Source organism: Drosophila teissieri, chromosome 3R (genome assembly GCF_016746235.2).
Source record: "Drosophila teissieri strain GT53w chromosome 3R, Prin_Dtei_1.1, whole genome shotgun sequence".
NCBI lineage: Eukaryota > Metazoa > Arthropoda > Insecta > Diptera > Drosophilidae > Drosophila > Drosophila teissieri.
The window spans coordinates 11,111,527-11,126,389 of NC_053032.1; the positions used below are offsets into that span (position 1 = coordinate 11,111,527).

At 46.6% G+C, this 14,863-nt stretch overlaps 7 protein-coding genes across 7 annotated transcripts; 3 read left to right on the forward strand and 4 right to left on the reverse strand.

The window, feature by feature from the left end:
- Window positions 1–1,911: 1,911 nt before the first annotated feature.
- On the reverse strand, window positions 1,912–4,161 carry LOC122618841 (malate dehydrogenase, mitochondrial). The gene is made up of 4 exons (XM_043795433.1): window positions 4,001–4,161; window positions 3,627–3,834; window positions 2,706–2,902; window positions 1,912–2,644 (listed from the first exon to the last, which is right to left on the reverse strand). Exons 1-4 carry the CDS (start codon window positions 4,064–4,066, stop codon window positions 2,105–2,107), a joined length of 1,011 nt encoding a protein of 336 aa, XP_043651368.1. The 5' UTR covers window positions 4,067–4,161; the 3' UTR covers window positions 1,912–2,104.
- A 312-nt stretch (window positions 4,162–4,473) lies between these two features.
- Window positions 4,474–5,648, forward strand: LOC122618844. The gene is made up of 3 exons (XM_043795435.1): window positions 4,474–4,659; window positions 4,729–4,785; window positions 4,847–5,648. The coding sequence occupies exon 3, from the start codon at window positions 4,872–4,874 to the stop codon at window positions 5,571–5,573; it is 702 nt and encodes a 233-aa protein (XP_043651370.1). The 5' UTR covers window positions 4,474–4,659; window positions 4,729–4,785; window positions 4,847–4,871; the 3' UTR covers window positions 5,574–5,648.
- Window positions 5,591–6,806, reverse strand: LOC122618843 (ribosome production factor 2 homolog). Its single transcript, XM_043795434.1, has 3 exons — window positions 6,697–6,806; window positions 6,422–6,637; window positions 5,591–6,366 (listed from the first exon to the last, which is right to left on the reverse strand). Exons 1-3 carry the CDS (start codon window positions 6,714–6,716, stop codon window positions 5,640–5,642), a joined length of 963 nt encoding a protein of 320 aa, XP_043651369.1. The 5' UTR covers window positions 6,717–6,806; the 3' UTR covers window positions 5,591–5,639.
- A 209-nt stretch (window positions 6,807–7,015) lies between these two features.
- Window positions 7,016–9,006, forward strand: LOC122620346 (transcription termination factor 5, mitochondrial). The gene is made up of 4 exons (XM_043797766.1): window positions 7,016–7,287; window positions 7,340–8,318; window positions 8,369–8,593; window positions 8,658–9,006. The coding sequence occupies exons 1-4, from the start codon at window positions 7,098–7,100 to the stop codon at window positions 8,944–8,946; spliced, it is 1,683 nt and encodes a 560-aa protein (XP_043653701.1). The 5' UTR covers window positions 7,016–7,097; the 3' UTR covers window positions 8,947–9,006.
- An 8-nt stretch (window positions 9,007–9,014) lies between these two features.
- On the reverse strand, window positions 9,015–10,084 carry LOC122620348 (SRR1-like protein). Its single transcript, XM_043797768.1, has 2 exons — window positions 9,792–10,084; window positions 9,015–9,731 (listed from the first exon to the last, which is right to left on the reverse strand). The coding sequence occupies exons 1-2, from the start codon at window positions 9,932–9,934 to the stop codon at window positions 9,044–9,046; spliced, it is 831 nt and encodes a 276-aa protein (XP_043653703.1). The 5' UTR covers window positions 9,935–10,084; the 3' UTR covers window positions 9,015–9,043.
- A 5-nt stretch (window positions 10,085–10,089) lies between these two features.
- Window positions 10,090–11,964, forward strand: LOC122620345 (coiled-coil domain-containing protein 174). The gene has a single exon (XM_043797764.1). The coding sequence runs from the start codon at window positions 10,234–10,236 to the stop codon at window positions 11,956–11,958; it is 1,725 nt and encodes a 574-aa protein (XP_043653699.1). The 5' UTR covers window positions 10,090–10,233; the 3' UTR covers window positions 11,959–11,964.
- A 631-nt stretch (window positions 11,965–12,595) lies between these two features.
- On the reverse strand, window positions 12,596–14,579 carry LOC122620347. Its single transcript, XM_043797767.1, has 5 exons — window positions 14,041–14,579; window positions 13,811–13,974; window positions 13,604–13,737; window positions 12,894–13,539; window positions 12,596–12,832 (listed from the first exon to the last, which is right to left on the reverse strand). Exons 1-5 carry the CDS (start codon window positions 14,182–14,184, stop codon window positions 12,604–12,606), a joined length of 1,317 nt encoding a protein of 438 aa, XP_043653702.1. The 5' UTR covers window positions 14,185–14,579; the 3' UTR covers window positions 12,596–12,603.
- Window positions 14,580–14,863: the final 284 nt, after the last annotated feature.

Below are 14,863 nucleotides of genomic sequence, written 5' to 3' on the forward strand. Positions count from 1 at the left end.
AATTTGCAATAGAGTGTATTTATCCTCTTTGATTTTATCACATGTAGTTTGTTTTTAGTGGAAATGCGCGCATTTTATAATTGTTAGTATAAGAGAGGCAGTGGAAACAGCCCTAGTCTAATCTGTAACGGAAATCTATCGATAGCCGCGGGCTGGAATTCAAATTTCTTACTTTGAGATTTATGAATGAACAAGTTGATTGCGTTGTGCGATAATAATTAATTAATTATTGTATTGTGGCTGCACTTGACACTCTCCTTCGCTTATCGTTTTTGGTGCTGCTGCCTGTGCGGCGACTTAATTGTTTGTAATTAAATAAAATTGTACAAGGTCGATTACAAAAAGAGAGTCTCGTCGTCGCTGACTGGTAAATCCATCCATGGTAACCAATTTGTTTTAATATAAAATGCCGGCCGGCAATTCCATTTCGCATCGCATATAGTACGTGCGCGGCGTCTGAAAATTGATTCCTGCTCATTATTTCATTAAAAGCGTTCTGCCAATTGGCGGAACTCCGAGAATCGAAATCGCCCGGCCTATCAAATTGTCTCCCGCGCTCCGTGATTTTTGCTTGCAGTTCGATTTGATTTCATGAATGGAATTGTATCAATTGATTGTTTTGGTCTTGTTATCGCTGCCTTTCCATCGTCGATAATTAAGTCGGGGGTGTGTTCGTCCATTTCCCCCACTAAACGGCTAAATAGGTTAGAATTATTGGTGCTGTGGTGCTCTGCATCGCCCGGTTTAATGAACAAATCAAATTGTCTAATAGTAATCCAATTTACTCGATTCGAGCTGGTGCCAAGCACTTCAATTGGCGAAACCAGTGCAAATCGATGAAGATAGGTATGGAAAATGTCTGCTAAGGGAATTGTTATAGTATCTAAGTATCTAGCCATCTAAGCATCTGGACAGAAAACATGTTTTTCCAAGAAAAATATAACTTAATATGAAGGGAAAAGCTTTAAATTATACAAAATTATATATTTATATGTTTGCTTTAATGTTTTGTTCCATTTATCCAGTAACACAGAAACTGAAAGTAGATTTATTTCAACGATTTAAAAATATATAGATAGTATATATATATAGTAGGCAGTCACCAAACAAAGATTACCAAACTAAAGATATCTAAAAACATGTGAAACTTGATTCAAACTAGCAATTAACACTGAATTGTAAGATTATTTGTACACAGTATGTATCTCCAGACACGTTCCAAGTATTTAATAATACGTAGATCAATAATCTTCAGAAGGTGTGAATTATCCATAGATTGAATTGTATATTCTTTCGAAACAAATAGGATCTCTATTAGGCTGGCAAAAAAGTCAAAAGGAATGCATACCACATACCATACAAAATTCAGCTCTCACATAAATTTGTGTATCGTTAAAAAATGAATTCCGAAAAGCGTACGCACTGGATTCTGAGCCGGAGTCATGGAGGATTCCGGAGGGGCTGTCATGGGCGTCGGGAGGGGGTCGTCGTGACATGCGGGCAAGTTTAAATTGATTTTAACGAAGCTTAATTGATTGCGTCTGTATGGGCAAGTGCGTGTGAGCATTGTGTTTGTTTGCGGCGGTGTAGGCTACACTGGGCGAAATTTTCGGATTGCAAATGCCATCTATCAAGTGGCTGTCCGAAAAACACTCGATTCCTTCTCTCAGTGTACTGTGAACATCCATTTTACTGTGCCGCTATTTTGGAATCTCAAAAACCGATGCTAAACCCATGGGCATAGTTGAATATCTTTCGCTGTGGGAAGAAATATTGCTCGTCGTTATTTTTAGGGTTCTACAAAAATTAAACACGTTAGCAGGTTTTAAAAGCCAATTCTTTTCCCCAATATCTGTGTTTTCAATATCTTTAAATTACTGCTAAACAATGTCGTCAAAACACGGTGCGCAATCCAAGTTTACAATTCGTTTATTTCAGATATCAACTGGTTTCATTCTACACCACATTCTGGGCGCAGATCTATACAATCTTTGGACACGCCGACTTGAGGCGAAAGATTTGCTAGGGGTAGTGGTATGCCAATTCACAATAGGCGCTAATGAAGTACACGATTTTTGGGGGCGGATGGGATTTGTAGGGTCGCTTAGGCGTTGGCGAAGTCAATGCCCTTCTGGATGTTCTTCTTCAGCTCGGGAATGGCAGCCTCCAGCAGCTTCTTCTCGTAGTCGTTGAGCTTGGGCAGGCCGAGGTTCTCCTGGACTCCGTTCTTGCCCAGCACCAGGGGTGTGGAGAAGAAGGTGGCCTCCGTGACGGTGGACTGCACGTAGGAGCACTCGATCACGTTCTTCTCGCCGTTGAGTCCCTTCAGCAGGGATCCGGCGAAACGGGCGCCAGCGTAGGCCATCGACAGAGTGGCGGAACCGGCTCCGGCCTTGGCCTTGACGACCTCGGTACCGGCCTCCTGGATGCGCACGGTCAGCTTCTCGATGGTGTCCTGGTTGCCCTTGAACAGGGGCTGGCTCTGGGAGAGCACGGGCAGGATGGTCACGCCGGAGTGGCCGCCGATCACGGGGATCTGCACGGTCTGGGGATCCACACCCAGGGCATGGCCGATGAAGGCGCGGGCACGCACCACATCCAAGGTGGAGACTCCGAACAGGCGCTTGGGATCGTAGACACCAGCCTGAAAGAAGGGATGGCATAGGAATCAGACCTCTAGCAACCAATAATGTAGGGCATCTTACCTTCTTAAGGATCTCGGCAGCGATTGGCACGCAGGTGTTCACCGGGTTGGTGATGATGGCCACCAGGGCCTTGGGGCAGTTCTTGGCAATGGAGTTGGAAATGTCCTTAATGATGCCGGCGTTCACGTTGAACAGATCATCACGGGTCATGCCGGGCTTGCGGGGCACTCCAGCTGGGATGACCACCACATCGGATCCTGCAAAAGGTAGGCACAAGCATGCATCAATGATTAGTTTGCTGGTACACACTTTGAGCTTTGATCTTTTATGGGTTCAATCCCAGTGACTTCTGCACTGATAAGTAGCTGCTTCTGATTATGTCGTTATTAATACCAATAACCATTTCATGGCTATCAGCGTATATATTATCTGCTGCTTATCTTATCAGAGCATAAAATTTCTTTAATGCAAATCACATGAAAAAGCTTTGCATATATGTATACTAATGGTAAAATCTAAGTCTTTATTATATTTAAAATTGGATTAGACTATTTATGTGAACCTAATTTATGATTTGAACACCTACATTAATGTATTTAGTTTTACGATGGATAAATTAATATTGTATTGCACAAAAATACTATTTTACATAACTTGATAAATATTCAGTATTTCGATTTATTACTGTTAGCACACACAGATCTGAATTGATCATTATTTCTATATACACTTCAAAAATATATACTCTTTTTTTAACGACCACAAAGCATAAAAAATTAGCTAAATAAATTCTATTACTGGCAAAAATAGGTAGAATTCGTTCATGTTTTAGTTAATTTAAAAATCTGCAAATATTCAAAAAACCCTGGTCGGTAAATATTTAAACGAAGAGTGACTTTGAAATACGGCAGTAAAACCATTGAAGCCAAGTACTCAAGTACAGTCACATAACCTCACTCGCGGCCCCTGCCCTTTACTCACCCTTCAGGGAGTCGCCCAGCTGGTCGGCACCGATGAATCCGGCGGTCTTGCTCTTGGTGTCGATGTGCGACAGATCGGCGGCCACACCGGGAGTGTGGACAATGTCGTAGAGGGCCAAGTCGGTGACCAGGGGATTCTGCTTGAGGAGCAGGGACAGCGGCTGGCCGATTCCTCCAGCGGCACCGCAAACGGTCACCTTGTAGTTGTTCTAGATCGGAAATGCGAAGATATGGCTACAGTCGCGATGTTATGTCAGGCTATATAGTTATGGCTTGCGGATGCAGTGGATCAGCCGCCTCTGTTACGTAAACAGTTGCAGTGGAAGGGGCACGATTCTGGCCGGGATTTTGAATTTGGAAGGTAACCATGCTCACCTGCTGGCCAACCGAGAAGGTGCGCACTCCCTGCAGGGCCAATTGCTTCGTCACTTGCTTAAGCATATTTGCAATGTTTTTGGTTACAAAATGTATTGGTTAAAACAATTCAACGAGAGCAGTTCTGCCAGCAAAATCCCACGGGCCAATGAAACAGATTTGCGAATCCATGTTGTTGTTGTTGTTGCCGTGGGGGCGGGGGAGAGCAGGGTTGCTTTCGCTTCAGAGCTTTCACGTGAATCAAAGCTTTTGGCTGATTGGTGATTTGGGACGAAATTCCATGTGTATTTGAGTTATCTATTTGTTGGGTATATGCTTGCAATGTTTCGGGAAAGTATTTTTTTTCATGCAACTATTTAAATTGCAGTTGCAGCGAAGCAAATTCAAAAATTTGATTTTGAGCTTGCAACTATCGATACAAATTGAATGGAGCTGCCAACTCAGCTCCAAGCCCTGTCCAATTGAGCCGCAAAATCGAATCGACCTATCGTTATCCGATATCAATCAGATTTATTTATTTTGGTTTGTCCCTATAAATGTTTCTTTTATGCATAAAACATAAGGCGCTGTTGAGAAATGGAATCATAAAGATGCTCTCTACTAATAATTAAAGTATTTTAACAGCTGCCTAGTATGCATTTCAAGCTGTAAGTGATAAGGTAAGGGGCATAAGTGAACTCCTATTCATTGTTTATGTTTATAAACCAACAAATTCGTGGTAATTACAGCTGAAGTACTGGTGCAAGACTTAAGTCTCAGGTGGTAAACAATTCAAACTGTTTGAGGTAATCGTCTACTATTGTATGAATATACCGTATACCCATGAATACATCCAATACTATTTAGCTGACTCCGTGAGGCAACCACAAAGATGTCATCTCTGCGCTTGACCCAACAGCAGCGGGAGCATTTAAGCCTGCTCCAAAGACCCGCCAGCTCTGTGGTGGAGCTGTGCAAGTCAGCCTTTGATTACCTGATAAATGGGCCCAATCCCGGCCGTTACGAGATGATGGCCAAGAAGTCCTCGGATTTGGGCAGCCCTGAAGCAGTGCAGCAGGCAGTGGAAGCGCTGATATCGCTGCTTATCAGCGTGACCACCCGTGTGGGAGGTAGTTCAGTCGACACAGGGGCGATTCTGCGTCAGACATTCCCCGATATAGGCGACGATGTGCTCGAAGTTCTCGAGCAGTTCGTCACCAGCAAACGAAACTTTGTGGAGGGCTCAATCAAGTCAGCCAACATACGTGCCTATCGGCTGGTCAACCTGGACTGGCGACTGGAGGTCCGCACCGCGTCGCGGAGTCTGTTGGAACAATGCCAAGTGGTGGTGACCATGAAGCTTTACCTGCACACCGAACCAAAGAACGAAAACCGTGAGCTGCTGGCGGTGGACGTCTCCGGGCGCAGCGAACAAGAGCTGAAGGCCATGCAGGAGGACGAGCGGCTGCATCGAAAGGATATGCTGGTGCAGACGGATGTCGGCAGTCTGGTGCACATGATCAAAACACTGGAAGACGCGTTGGCCGAATCCAAGACACGGCGCATTCGCAATATTGTCGACGGCATACACTGATACGTCTTCAGAACTCATACACTTGTTAACGCTATTTTAATCAGGACCAATTTATTAAAACTAAAATTAACTAGAGAAGGGATTGTTTCCTTGTGAGGCCAGAGCTTCGGCGGCGGCCGCCTTTAGAGCAACCTTCTTGCGCTGCCGGTTCTCCTTCTTCTCCTCAGGCGACTTACGCAGCGCCTTGACACGACGCGTTTGGATGGAGCCTGTTTGTTGCTTGCCCAAATGGACGCGTCCCTTGGTGTTGCCCAGGGCGTCCGTGCTAATGTTCTTCTTCTTGCCCACCTTCAACTGCTTGGGCTGTTTGCGTGACTGCTTGTACAGATCCTCGCTGGCGATCTTGGTGCGACGTATGGAGAAATCCGCAGAGGGTCCGATCTCCTCGAGCTCAATGCGCGGCGTCCTCTGACCAGATTTCTTCAGCAGTATTCGGTAGGAACGCATCAGAATGTTCATGTCATCGGTAACCGTGAAACTCAGAACGTGCTCAATGCCCTGCAGACGGATCGAATCTACCTTCTCGCGCTGGAAGGTGTCGATGAACAGGTTACGAAGGCGCCTTAGTTCCTCGGTTTGTGCCCATTTCGGACCATTGAACACCAAGCAGGGCTTTACGCAGGCTCCAATTTTCTCGTTCTTAAACTCGGAAATCGCCTGATACCGCTTGATGCCCAGTTCAAACATGTCCAACACCTCGTTCTCGAAGATCCTGCCCAGGACTATGTTATCAGGCCGCTTCTTTGATGTGGAACCGAACGTAAACAAAGCAGCATCGTTTTTCATGGTCAAGCTGGGGATTACAGGAAGATTAAATCTAAGTATTGTCGAGGTTTATCTAAACTTACAACTCCAGAGAGGAGGGATCGTCAAAGGGGGTAATGTCGTTCTTGCGGTTCAGGACCTTAACCAGCGGCTTCTTCAGCGCCTGCAGATCCTTCATGCACAGCTTCACATTGCCACCACACTTCCGTCCGTCCAAAAACAACATTGTGCGGGCGGATTCAATCAGTTGCGGCTCCCTGGCCAGCAACACTTTCTTTCCCTTGCGGGTTTTGGGTTTCCTGGAAGCGCAGTTGGTTTGATTTTATTGCTTTTTATTGTTTGCATCTTTATTGCTTACCTGATGCGTAAAAGCGACATAATCAAACGCTTTTTTAATTAAAAACCAAGTCAAATAAACTAAAATTGACGCGCACGTGTAAGTACGCTGCGGGGTTAGAGATGTGAAAACATCCGTTGTCGTATCGATGAAATTGATTTGCCGGCCGTATCGATAGTTTCTTAGCTACCACAAATTAAAAATAAATGCATTTTTCTCAGGTTCAAAGCCCATTTTGTACTTAACCATTGAACAGTATAATATTGGGAATATAAAAATGCTACTTTCTTTTAATTTATTTCGACATTTCCCATTGTATATATATATTCTGCCATCACTAGCTGCAACAGTTGCCATTCACCCCGAATAACAGTTACGTTTTTTCGTCGTTTGTAAATAAATCTCCGGGAAATGTTATAATTATGCTGCGCAACGGCCAGAATCAAGCGCAATTGCTGGCCCGGAGCCTTGCGCAGCTGGCCCGGGGAATGGCCATTTCGAAAAGGGCCACCAGTAAGAAGGAGGATCTTAAACCAAAACTGCCAAAGCCACCAATAGTCGAGATGCCGATGGAAGAGCCACTAAATGCCAGCTATTTGTCCAAAACTCTGGGTAAGCTAAGACCTTTAAGTTGGTTTAGCGAGTCACTGTTGCTTCTTTTTAGGTAGTAACTATCGCTCTTGGGCGGCCGCTCTAGAGAAGCACCCAGAGCTCAAAACTTTGAAGCGCAAAGACTTGCTGAACTCCTACGACACCTTGAAATCACTGGACTACACTGTGGACGACATCATATCGAAGCCCATGATCATCTACTATGGTGCTACCACTCTGGCCAATCGACACAGTGTCTTGCAGGAGTGCGGCTTCCACAAAGTTACTGTCCAAACGCTGGCAAAATATGTTACGGTGGTCAACAAACCGATAGAAGTCCTGAAGGCACATAGTTACATCCCTTTTGATGTGAAGGTGTCGGAGCGTCTGGCGGGATATTTTGCGGATATCAAGCTGCCGGTGGATTTACGCGAGCTGGAAAGCGAAACCCTCACACTAAAGAGCTTGAGACAATCCCTGCTCAACGCTTACCTGCGTGAACGTCTTCAGATGGACGACAACGATTTACAAAAGCTGTGGCGCGTGTACACCCGCATCCGCCACAAGAGTTTTCGAGCAGTGCAGGACACCATAGAGCTCCTGACCAAAGAGTTTAATTTTCCCGCCGAGCGGCTAAGGAAGAACAGTTTTCTGCTCTATTCGGAAGCATATAACGTGCGCCGCATCCTGCGAGAGGTACCTACCATTGACTCGCAGGACATACGCGAAATCGGCTTCCGACGACCCAAGATTTTAATGTCCACCTGCGATAGTCTGAAGCAAACCCTGCAACACGTCCACGCGTTTGGCATCAGTGAGGATGCCGTTCTACGCTGCCTGGAAGTGCTCACACTTGGACCGGATACGGTTCTGGAGCGACTAAGGGATCTGCAGGAGATCGAGGAGTTTCAAGTCCTGGGTACCAATCCCCGAGTCCTAAGACTGGTGCACTACCAGAACAAGGCGCGACTGCGTCTGGATTATCTCAATCAACTTAAAGTTCGGTGCGCTTCCTTGCACATCCTTTCTTGCGGGTCCGAGGCTTTCGCCAAGTAAGAAGCTATGTCATCTTATTGTCTCTAATTAACCAGCCTTATTCCAGATTTGCCAGAGATGGCTCGGATCGAACTAAAGGCCGCGATATAGTCGTCTACCTGGGCAATGTGCTGGCGAAAGACGTGCAGGTGCTGCGCAATCTTCTCTCTCGCCATCCAAACTGGTGCCATATACCTTTGCTGCACGTAAAGCAATGTCTGGAGTACTTACTCAGCAAAAAGTTTAAGCTTAAAGAGATATTTGCGAATATACACTTGCTTCTTTATCCCATGTGAGTGGTATACGAATTATAAAAACTATTCTTGTTTAATACTTTTTGTTTTTTTGTTTCATAGCAAACGCATTGAAGAAAAAATGCTCCTTCTGCAATCACCCGACGCACAAGAAGAACTACAGTTGCCAGTGGCGAATTTCGATTCGTTAAGCAACAACGAGATCCTGACTCTCATTCTCTACCTAATCGAATCGGAGTTCCACTTTACGGGCGACGGCATCTGGACGGAGCAACATACACATCACGTGGAGAACTTTAACAATCTACTGCCCGACTTTCCGGAAAGTCTCAATAAGGTCTACAAGTACGGTGTAAAGCCTGCAGATAAGATGATTATGCAGCACTTGTAGATGGCTCAGTAAAATTGTAAATAGCTGGTTATTAGAATTGGAAACTACATTGAAACCCAACCCGCGCCTTTGGATATATATGCAAATCTTTGCTCATTTATTCAGATTCCAGCTTCAGGGCAGCAAAGTTCGTCTCTGTTTCCGTGATCAGCTCATCCTCGTTCACCTTTAAGGGAGCACATCGTTTCCAGAACGCTTCGTCGTTGTTGGCGGGCAAGGATTCCTGGGGAAACGTGTGCAGCGACAAATCGTTGAATACGTTTTGGTGCTCGTAGTCATCTTCCAGTGGGGTCTCTGTACAATGTTCTACTATTCTTGTTATGTGGTCATCCCGGTTTCTCGGCGTCATGGTCAGCATTTCGAAGCTATTCGAGATGAGGAAAACGTTGGGCAGTGTCTCCCGCTTCCAATTGGACCACAGGATGTTATGCATCAAAGCGTAGGGGCAGTGCGGCAGATAATAGAGCGTGGGCACCGTCGCCTCATGCTTGCCCGCGCAGTCTTCGCTCATTATAATTCCGCCAAACATTTGGATCAGTTCCCTCTCGCTGTCTCTAAAGACGGGATCGTAGTACAAGGCCTCTGTGATCTTGTGCTGCCGCTGCAGTCCAATCACAAAGGCAGCCTGATGCAGGGCATGGTAGGTGCGGGAGAAGGGTCCCAGTCCCAGGCAAACAATACGTTCCAACGGTTTCTTAATGCCTTCAAGCTGCTGCTGCAGTGTTTCCATGGCCACCAGAAAATAGTCGCTCTGGCACATCTCGGTGCACAAGTTCTCCAGACGCCTAGAAGTGGATTTCGTTTTCAGGTACGGTGCCTTTGAAAAACACATATGAAATACTTACGGCTGAAATTTCTCCACATTCACATCCGGGCAGTCGATTAAGTAATCGCTTTCAGATTTATGGCGATCTCGCCTCCGCAGGCACTTACGAGCCATCCATTTTTTACGCGTTACCACCTGGAAATCCTCTCCAGAGTTCGACATTCCGAAAAGTAAATAAACACGCTTCTTCTTCTTCTTACCACCTAGCTTAGTGTGACCATATTTGGCACAGAGGAGAAACAAAGTGGTTTACTAAATTATTTTTTAATGAAATATATAACCTATTTATATATATACATTATTAATTTATGTTTTTAAATATTTTATAATTGTTTGTTCAACAAATATTATAGTAACGAAATAGACAGTCCTAACAAAACGTATGATTTCTTTTGTGTCAGTGTATCAGCTGTTACCATTGCAACTTCTTCACACAGCTGTATTTAACTGCGTACAAAGCAATGAACGATCCAAACAAGGCCATTAGTGTAAATCTCTCCTCGCTGCTCAGCCTGAAGGCGGAATTGCTGAGGAAACAGCATGAGGTGAGGGTGGCCAAAGCCACCAAGGCATCCGCCGCCGATTTTCGGCCCGCCAAGAGCAGCGGCGACAACGATAAGTCTAGTGAGCGGGGCTACAAGAAGGTCGGAAGCAGCGGCGATGGCGCAAAAGTGTACGAGGCTGAGGACCATGCCCAGTTGGAGAAGTCACGACGCGTCTTGGAGGCCAAGAGCAAGTACTACGACCGGATGATTCGCAATGGAGGCAGCCTCAACTCCGATGATAACTGCCTGGTAATGTTTAACCGCAAAAAACAGGAGGCAGACCAGGAACAGGAGCATCCCTCCCAGAGGTGTGATTCCCGCCAGCGACTGAGTAGCAGCAGCAGCAGTTCCAGCAATGATGAGGAAGGCCACGACGATGATGAGGTGGAGTACGTTGATTGCCTGGGACGCACCAGAAAGTGTTTGCGGAGGGACTTAAAGGAGGCACAGAAACGCGACAAGCTACTTGCCGAGAGCATACCGGAGCGCCTTGATCAGACCAAGGCCAACTGGATGATAGACACCAAAGGCAGCCGCGAGCTAAACAGCAACCAAAACAGCGACGATGACGATGCTGAGACCTTTATTGGGCCACGGCCAACAGAGAGCGTCTTCAGCGAGGCCCTGTCCACGATGACCAAGCACGATGAACAGCGCATGAACTGGGAGCGAAAGGAGCAGGAGAATTTCGACAAGCCCGATGTCCACTACCAGGATGTCTTCTTCGACGAAGCGCGCACCCACGGTGTTGGCTACTATGCCTTCTCCACCGACGAAGACGAGCGCCGGAAGCAGCAGTTGGAACTGGAAAAGGCACGCAAAGCTACGACTGAAGAACAGACACGACGAGATGAAATGCGCGCGAAACGGGACAGTCTCGTGGCAGATCGAGTGCTAGCCGCCAAAAACAGGATTCGAGCACGCAACGGCTTGCCCCCCATCAGCAAGGAAGACTACCTGCGGGAGGAACAGCAAAAGAAGGATGAATCAGCGGCCGAAGCAGCAGAAAGAGAGCGGGAGGAGCAAGAAAGGAGGGAAGCCGTCGAGCGGAAAAAAGAAAAGGAGGAGGCGGAAATGGAAGAATTGCGCAAGGAGCACGTACGCGATTGGGACAAAGACAAACCTGGTGTGGCGAAGCGACGCGACTCAGACAGCGCCGAGCCACCGGAGGAGGAGTGGAAGTACAAGGCCGAACGCCTGCCCATGTCCCAGGAGGAGTGGAATGAGAAGCAGCGTGCCCAGCGGCAGGCAGAATTTGCTCCCATGCCAGAGCCGGTTCCCCTCAAGCGCAGCAACTTCAGCAGTATGCCTCCGCCACCGCCTTCGGAGTGGAACAGTGGCCAGGAGCCGGAGTTCCACAACTTTCACAGCACCAGGCAGGAAAAGAAGTTTCAGCGACGGAGCTACAATGCGTTCAACCAAGACGAAGCTGATGAGCAACCGAGCACATCCAGTCGTGGTATGGGTGCTGCTATTCCCCCGCCTGCTGGACTAGATGACAGAGCTCCACCAGCTAAAAAGCCCAAGTCCCAGGCCGACCTAGAGCGCTCCATCGAAGCGGGTCTCAGGTTCCTGCGCGAGAATTGCGACAAGGGCGTCCTAGGAAACAAAGCCACCTGGACGGCCAAGGCGGACTACTAAGTTAAGAAAGGCATACCTTCATTTATAGTTTATTACTTTTTGTAAAGAATACTTTAGAAAAACACAATACGCCTAGACAAGCTTTCTATTGTCTGGTTTTTGAGCTAAGTTCACAAATGTATTGTTCATTTTAGCTACGGCTAGATTGAATAGTGCATTTTCACAATTCCTGTCCATTTCAAAGGCCCTGTGCCCAATTGCATTCCGACAAAGTAAGCGCAATTGATATTTAAATTTTCCGGGAATACCTACTTGGTAAAGTTCGGGGATGAAAAATTAAACGAAAGCTAAAACGATAAACAACTACTATTTACTATTTTGGCATCCTTTTGTTTGCTCATCTGGCAGTACAAATTATAAACTAAAACGAGAATAAATTTTTAATACGGGCAAGTGTTAACTCTGACTACACAAAGTCCATCCTGGGACGCAGGGCCAAGGAATTGGCTGCTACAGAAACATAAAGGTAGCGGTGGTACTCTAAACGTACGAAGTCTTTCTAAGCTAATGGTAATATTTACTATCTTGCATGTAACTAAAGGTTAAGTGAGCATCAACTGGAGCACGCTATCTGAGCCGGTATATTATTGGAAATTGGTGTTTTTTGGACAGACAGCGAGTGTTCCATTTGGATTGCAGGGTGGTCTAGAGCATGTCCCGATCCACCATATCTATGACTATCTCCGACATCTTCTGGCGGCACAGGTCGTTGGGTGGAAAGTTGAGCGTGGGCGCGCCCACATCCTCCTCGAGTTCATCGCTTCGATCTAAGTACATATCGGGCGCATCCTCCGAAGAGCAGGTGCTTATTGGCAGGATATCCAATGCCAGGCCAAGAGCAAAGCGGCCGTATGTCTTCAGCTCCTCGGCGAAACTATGACGAAAGGCATATAATTCATAAATTGACTATTTCCCTGTTAAAATCATTTGCTTACAGGTCCTGTAGCTTCTGTAACGTGTCGCAGTGATCCGGCAAAGTTGTGCACAGGATTTGCAGCCATCGAAACAGCTCTTCCGTGTAGATCTTGAGCAAAGTCTGCAGCTGAGCATCCCGCATTTCCTTGGTGGTGCAGCAGTATAGCAGATTGGCAATGTCCAGGGCGATGGAGCTGTAGCGTATCAGCTGAAAGTCGAGAAGGGCCACCTCGAGCACCCGCTGCGGATCCTCCGGATCATAGTGGTACAGAAAGTTGTTCACCCAACAGTCTCCGTGGCAAATGGCGGATAACGGCGACTCGGCACTGGCCAACTTCACCATCCGGCCGAAGAAAGAGGAGCTTTCCGCAAATTTGTTCATGGCCAGGACGTACTTGGAGTCAGAAGGCAGCACCTCGGAAACCATCTGAATGGCGTTCTTGGTAAGGCGCTCGTAGTAGTTTCGATACCAACTCGTATTGGCCGTGCAGAAGATACCCTCGCTGATCATGCTGCACAGCTTGGTGAACTCCAGCGGTTTCTCGAACTTGTAGGCTAGGCTAAGGCCGTGCAGCTGTGCCACCTGCAGCAGGACGGACTGCGTCTCCTCCAGACTGAGGCCTTTGTGGCGGTCGGACATCTGGAAGCCACGTTCGCGAAGATCCTCTACGGAAAATTCGGTTCAGTAAATTAAAAATTGATCCACGGTAAAGGGTAAAGGTAATTTTACCCATTATGAGCAGATCATGCCTGGCTGAATAGCACTTTGGAATGGCATTGAACACGGGAGTGTCCTGGTTCGTTTTGCTGGCCTGGAACTTGAGCAGTTCAGGCATGATGGTGTTGTAGAACTGCACCTCATTGCTGTGGAATAAGCGGGATTATGAGCCTCTAGGACCCTATTGAGGATGCGCGGAATTGGAAGTGGAGCACTCACCGAAAGAGCTTGTCGCTCTTGTAGGCCTCACGGGCGACTAGACTTTCCGGCATCACCTTGCAGATGATGTTCTGTTCCCATTTGAGGCTCCTCCGCTTTCCGGTTAGCTTTATGCGATACAGGGCGGCCGTATAGTTGTCGCCCCGGTCGGAGCCCTGGGCCAGCTGCAAAAGTAGTTGGGTGGTGAGGTTTCATAACCTAATGTTAGGTGCCACCAGAAGTGTCATTACCTCGAAGGCATCGATCTGCACTTCCGGTTCCACGTGCTTGAAGATGTCCTGGAACACCTCGAGCGAGAGGATTTGTTTGCTCTCCATTGCGTTTGCCGCTCCCAGTCCGGTAGTTGTTGTTGCTGCTGTCTCCGTAATACCCATGTTTGCAAGGAGTCCTGCGGAGGCTTTTACAGGAAGCCTTACTCTCAATTCTTTGCGGACAATGTGTGTTAATATATTGCTAAACGCGCACTGCTCTATTCAGTTTTCGGTTTCCCTTTAAATTTCATTCATCGATTTTGCGCGAACATGTGTTTCTTTTCGCACTGCTACGTGCCCACTCTTCTTCTTCTCACGCCGAATCCTGTTCGTGCTTTTCCTCCCCTTCGTGCATTGCGTGCCCTAACGCGCTTCCAATACGAATTTTGAACTGCCCATACCCAACTGACCCCTAATGTTAAAGATATTCATTTATTTATGGGCACTTTTAAATATTAATAGCTTGCCGATTTTCTATTTGCTCGAAATGTAGTTCCCACAATTCTGACAAGTGTTGAACTTTTTAGCTTATTGCTTCCCGTTATTCATTTCGTAGCTGCAGCCCTGGGTAACGTGTCGAGATACTTCATTACGTTGCGATATGATTACGTATGTACGTAAAGGCGGCAAAATAATTTAAATGAATTTGCTATAATACATTTTACTAAAAGTGATGAGCGTCCGCTTATTTAAACCCAATATAAACAGCTTAGTGAAAATAAATTAATATATCGTATATCGTTGTACAATCAGAGATTCGGGTACCTTGCACCCACTTTTCACTTAGTCCATTAAAAATGCG